The 6,000-nt window shown below is 54.8% G+C and overlaps 1 protein-coding gene across 2 annotated transcripts in view; it reads left to right on the top strand.

Moving 5' to 3' along the window:
• The first annotated feature begins 5,056 nt into the window (after window positions 1–5,056).
• KDM7A (lysine demethylase 7A) overlaps window positions 5,057–6,000 on the top strand; it is a 63,441-nt gene continuing 62,497 nt past the window's right edge. Inside the window, exon 1 of one of the 2 annotated variants that reach the window (XM_075755300.1) lies at window positions 5,057–5,365. In XM_075755300.1, coding sequence (XP_075611415.1) covers window positions 5,247–5,365 — 119 coding nt within the window. In that variant the 5' untranslated portion in view covers window positions 5,057–5,246. The remainder of the gene's footprint in view (window positions 5,366–6,000) is intronic. The other variant, XM_075755293.1, reaches the window with a different exon arrangement.

Raw genomic sequence — 6,000 nt, 5'->3', positions numbered from 1 at the left:
TAAGACCCTTACCTGTAATCATAGCCCAGTATCCCAGAGCCACCAATAAACCATTTTTCCCTGCTGATACACACCCTCAGCCCACCATGAACCTTGCTGAAGATCTGGGAATGGCTAGACAATAAGAGACTTGTGGGTGAAGGATGTTGTACGGTGAGGGTTTTCTTTCTTTCCTGGATAATGAGGTCCAAATACTTTTTCGGAAGGGTGAAAATGAAGGGCTTCCTATTCTAAGGTGAGCTGGGCAACTGAGTGCTTCCATGCCAAAGAGTGTGAAGGAAGATCAGTAAAAATGCCTCTAACTTTTCAAGTGAACAGAAGAGGCTGAGTAGCTAGGTTTAGGGAGAAAATAATAGACTTATAAGATTAGGGGACAGAAAAATGTTTCCTTCAGTTCTGTGGTTATGATAACCGCCCAGGTAGTGTTCCTGTTTGGGAGATCAGAAGATGATGAGCCTACAGATGTATTTTATAGAGTGTGCAGGGTGAAATGAATTCCAGACACCCTGCTTTTTTGATCTCTAACAGTAACTTTAACCACAGAAAAATTCCCACACGCAACCCCTAGTGACAGCCTTGGCTAATGTGACCTGTACTTAGCACCATGACCCAAACCCCACTACTGGCCCCCACAACAGTGAGCCATACCCAACCCCTGGTTCATTATAAGCCACATGCACAAGCATGTGTTGTAGTGCTAGGGGACTGTATAAGCTCCTGTCATTCTAGTTCCTCAGTCCTAAGCTCTACTCCCTATTCCTGACAATTTTTCTAGCCTTCACTGCCCACTCCTGGCAATAATTCACCCCAGACTTTAGATCCAGCACATCAATCATCACTCCAGACCTCACGGGAAGCAATATGTGATTTGTTTAGCTCAAGTGCCTTTGCAGCCCTGTCCCAGAATGACAAGAACCGGGTCCTAGATCTTATCGCATCTCTGCAATCCTCATGTTATTCAGGAATAATCCTAGACTTTCAGCCCTTTTTATCCCAAAGCCTGATTCCAGCTTTAAACATGAATGATCACCCAACACTCCCCCGAACACAACCCGAAGCCTTCTGCCTCGCCGAGTACCAGCAATAGGGCTTGTCCAGAGGAGCATAGAAAGAGGTGGTGCTCCTCAGTCCTTGGTGTTCCGGTCTCTAACCCTAACTTTAGTGTTACAAACCTGCTGCTCTATACATACGGGTCTATACCTCTGACTGCCAGAGCTGCTCACCCCTGCCAGCCCCTGCCCTCTGTGTTTCTAAGGTCTTTGCTGGAGTCCGGGCACAGGGCTGGGGCGCTGGGTGTGGAGGCGGGAAGTTGTATTTGTCAGGGGTTGTGCTCGACAGGGCAGGACACGTTTTGGTGGAGATTAGGGTGGAAAGATTTTTTTTTGGGGGGGGAGTGTGGCTTGAAGGATCAACTGGCTTGTTCCAGCTGCTGAGGGGATGGTAGGCTGGGTGCAACCTAGAGCATGGGGCAAGAGGGAGCGTGTACATCAGTGAGAGAGCAGGGAGGCATGCTGTCACAGAGAAAAGGCAGTGGGCCAGGGATGATTAGCAAAGGCTGAGAATGGCTGATGTGTTTCAGTGGCCCTGTTCCTTTCTTTGAACAAGCCTCATTGCTCCTGCCTCTTTACTTCTCACTGCACTTCCACTGGTTCTTCATCACCGTCCCCAACCCTTGCCCTCCTGCCTCTGGATCTCCAGAGCTACTTGCTCCTCTAGAGCTGGTTCTTCAGCCTCCCCAGCCCCGTGGCACTGCTGCCTCGCCTTCTTTTGGCAGCCAGATCTCATCCAGGGGCCAGGCATATGAACCCAGCGTTGCTTATTACAAGGCGCTCTGCACCCTGTATTTCACGTTGGCATGTCTTGCTGTTTGGGAGCTGAGGTCGGAGAGGGCTATGGCTCCAGGTGTCTCCAGGTGCCCATGTATTGCTGTGAATAATGAACTTGCTTCTGAAGGTTTTTGGGGATTGGGCTGTAAACTGGCTTCATTCGTTTACTTTCAAGGTTGGTATTGCAATTTTTTTGTTTCTAAACTGCATTTAATAAGACTGTCATATAAAAGCTCTCCAAGTTCCTGGGAAGAATACTTATTAAAAGTGGTTTTGTCATCCTTACAGCGTGTGGTCTTTGGCTTTTCTGAACTTTTGCTGTGTAACATTCAAGAATAGTTTAGTGTAGTTGGAAAGAAAGCTTGGAAAGAAAAAAGCTGACAAAGAGCAGATCAGACTGAGAGGGGGACAGAGCTGGTTTATGCCTCTGTTTTTTGCAGCAGAGGAAGTAGGTATTCCCCACCTGCTTAAGGAGTGCCCTCAGCAGACTGAATCACTAGCACACCTTGTTCTGAGAGGAATCACAGCAGCAAAAGGATGTTGTTTGTGGCAACAAAGAAAGTGCTTATTAAATGGCAAGCTTTGCTTTGCATGCTTAAGGTGGCGACTTCTTTCTTTTCCAAAAAATCCTAAGTTTGTTGCATTAATCAAGGCTGGTGAAGGGAAGGTCCCCACAGAGTGCCGAGACCAGCCTGCTTCCTCGTTCTTTGCACTCTCATCACTGGGCAACTTTCTTCTATGTCAGGTGAAAACTTCCTCATCCGATCCAGTAATGCTGGACTCATTCTGAAGAAAACAAGGTCTCCTCCCCATGTAACGCATGTTAGGCAGCCTCACCCCACCTCTTAGGGGAATACCCAACGGTGTGCTTCACCACGGCGCTTAAGAGACCTCCTGAAATACAACGTGTATTTTTTATGGCCACTTTGGATAAAGTTACGGCTGCAGCTGGTAACTGCAACTTCAAGATAAAACCCACCACTTGACAACTTAAGAAACAGCAAGGAATTGTTTGTTTTTTTTCAGACTCCAGCATGGCTATGTATACTGATGCTTCGTTGCATAAACACAGAGTAACAACTTTAACAATTGTCTCTTAGTAGTTGTTATGTTATCTGTAATTATTTCTGCAAGAGCTCACAGGCCCTACTGTTAATATGCATCTTCCTGGGGGTGCTTTTGAATCAGATTAATAAAGGAAAACAGTATTTTTCATAAAAAGGCCTCTTGATATGTATTATTTCCAGAAACGCACCTTACTGGTGTTTTTTACCCCTATTAAGCTTAACATCAGCTTTTTAGAGGACTGAAGCGGCCACATTCAGAGTTGCTGAAATACTGGGATGTGCTGGAAAACAAGAGTCCTGAAACACCCACTACCAACATCCTGCGTGTCAGAACCACACACACTTTCTAAACAGGTCAGGGTTTGGTCTGAGAATCTGGTATTTCTTGAAGACATCCTTTACATTTCCTGTACTTCTCTACTTCATTCAGTCACATAGCCTGTGTGCTGGCTTTCTTTGTTTTACGTTTCTTTGCTGCCAGATCATCATCTCGTGTTGCTGTCTTATATAAATGTTAACATTAGCTAGCTTCACAATAATGGCCTGGAAAGGAAACATTTACTTCTGAGCTTTCCCCTGCCAAAAAAACCTACAGCATGGTTTTTGGTGGCTACTGGTGGTTAAGGGTATGGGATGTAAAATGATAATGCTGTATGCATGGTTAGTCTTTTATAGTTAGGATCACCGTAACATGCACTTCAACATATTTATTGTTTCACTTTTAAATTGGTACATTCAGCGTGGAGGACGTGACTCCCCACTCCCTTATACAACATAATCTCCACAGGTCCTTCAGGCTCTGCCTGCCAGCAGGAAAAAAGAATAAAAATCTACATTTTAAAATCTACTTTTTTTGTCCTTGATGACATATAATGAATGCATTAGTGTTACTTTTGTGTCCCGAAAGAAAGGGTGATGGCATGGAACAGTCATACAAACATACGCAGAGAGCCTGACAAGAAATAAACTGATTACAAACCACAGCTCAACACTGGCCTGTCTAGGCTTCATTACATCAGCCGTGCCTCTGCCCTCAGATCCCCCCAGGAAAGAGCACCACAGCACATCCACTGTAGCTCCATGTGGCATTTAGTTTGTGCACTGGTGAGTTGCAAAAAAACCCCACCATTCTTCAAAAAATGCAATAAACTAATGCTATTTCATTGATTTTCCATAACCCTTGGTTGGGTGTTCAGCTACTTTTATGTAATCCACACGAGAAGAAGCGTTACCACCGGAGGAGATGACCTCCTTGAGCCGGCCCATGCGGGCCCACGGTCAGACGCAAGCAGGACCCAGCCGTTCCCGCCAGCCACCAAGCCCGGGACAGAGCTGGCAGCGCAGGCCCAGGAGGCCGAAGCACTGGCGCTCCACACCACCTGCTCTGAACAAACCTCGCCGGTTCCTCAGTGGTACCAACCGCAAAGGGGTCTCTGACAGACATCGGTACTGGCCTCCGGCCCCCGCGGGCCCAGCCCTCCGGCTGCCTGGCAGCGGCCCCTCACCAGGGCTGGTGCTGCCTGCGGGAGGTCCCGGCTCAGGAGGGACAAGGGCGAAACAACCGCCGCCCCACGCGGCCCCACCTCACACACCTGCTCCACGCCAGGCCGGCAGCCCCGTCCCACGAGCAGCCCTGCGGCCCGTGACCCTCACGCCCTGACGGGGGGGGGGGGGGGGGGGGGGGGAAGGAACGGGGGCGGCGCCGGCGGCCCAGCAACACAGTCCAGCCTTCGGACACCTTCGGCGGTGCTCGGCCGCTTCCGCCGCCGCGGTTACATAAGGGAGAGCCGGCGCGAGCCACGGCCCGCCTTCTCTCTGCCCGTGTCCTCGCGGCACCCTGCCCCTCCCCCTCCCCGCGTGACACGGCCCGGGGGAGGGGGAGGGCAGGACTAGCGCGTGCCTCCCCGCGCCCCGCCTCCCGGGGGGAGGGGCGGGCGGCGGCACGTGCGCTCCCCTCCCCGCGCCCAATGGCAGCCCGCTTCTCCCCCCCCTCCCCCCCCCTCCGCGCACGCTCAGTTCCAGCCGCTCGGCGGAGACGGCCGGGCCGGGCGGGGGTGGGGGTGGGGTGCGGGTGTTCCGCGGGGCGCAGGCGCGGAGGGGACGGTCGCCGTGCGGGGAGGGCGGGGGGGGCGGTTCCCCCCCCTCCTCCCGCCTCCGCGGGGGCCGGGTGACGCACGTGCGCGCGCCCCCGCGCGCTGTTGTTCGCTCGCTCCCGCGCCGCCTGCCCGTGCCTGCCTGTCGGCGGCGGGGCGCGCGCGGCGTGTGGGGCTGGCACGCGCGCTGTTGTTATTGGTGCCGCCGGCCGCGGCGGAGGGAGGGGGAGCGGACGCCTCAGTCAGTGAGTTCTTTAAAGATGGCCGGAGCGGTGGCGGCCGCTGCCGCGACCCCCGTGTACTGCGTGTGCCGGGAGCCTTACGACGTGAGCCGCTTCATGATCGAGTGCGACATCTGCAAGGACTGGTTCCACGGCAGGTAGGCGCCGGGAGCCGCGCGGGGCCGAGCGGCGCTGGGGGGGGAACCGACGGGTCGGCCGGCCGGCCCCCGGGCACAGGCGGTGGCAGTCTCCACCGCCACCACCTCGCCGCCCGGTAGCGGCCGGGGGCACAATGGCTGCGCGGTGGCGGCACGGGGCGGGGGGGGGGGGAACGGGCTCCTGTCCGCTCCTGCTCCCCCCCGCGGCGGTGGCAGCGGCCGGTGCCGGCGAGGGCTACAGTCCCTGGGCACATGGGTCTTCGCTTGCGAGGGGGCGGTCGGGTCAGGCGAGGCGGCCGGGCGGGGGGAGGCCGGTTATGAAAGAGCAACAGATGAGGGGCTCCCCGGCCGGCGGCTTCTCTGGTGGGGCCGGTGCCACCCTAAAGTTGAGCCGGCTTTGGGGAGGTGTCGTGTACCCCCGTCGCCCCGCTCCCCCGGGGGGTCTCTCCCGGGACAGGGCGGTCTTTTCGCGGAGGAGTGAGGAGGGGGCACCGCGCCGGGTGCCGGGGCTCTTCCCCGGCCGGGCCCGGGCTCCTGGCTGGCCGTGCGTTTTGTTCGGGGTGGGCGGCTGGCGGAGGGCTGCGGGGGGCGGAGGAGGGTCGTCCCGCTCCTCTCGCCGCTTTGACGTTTCCAAC

This window comes from Balearica regulorum, chromosome 1, assembly GCF_011004875.1.
Source record: "Balearica regulorum gibbericeps isolate bBalReg1 chromosome 1, bBalReg1.pri, whole genome shotgun sequence".
NCBI lineage: Eukaryota > Metazoa > Chordata > Aves > Gruiformes > Gruidae > Balearica > Balearica regulorum.
This window is presented reverse-complemented; position numbering and strand designations above follow the sequence as displayed.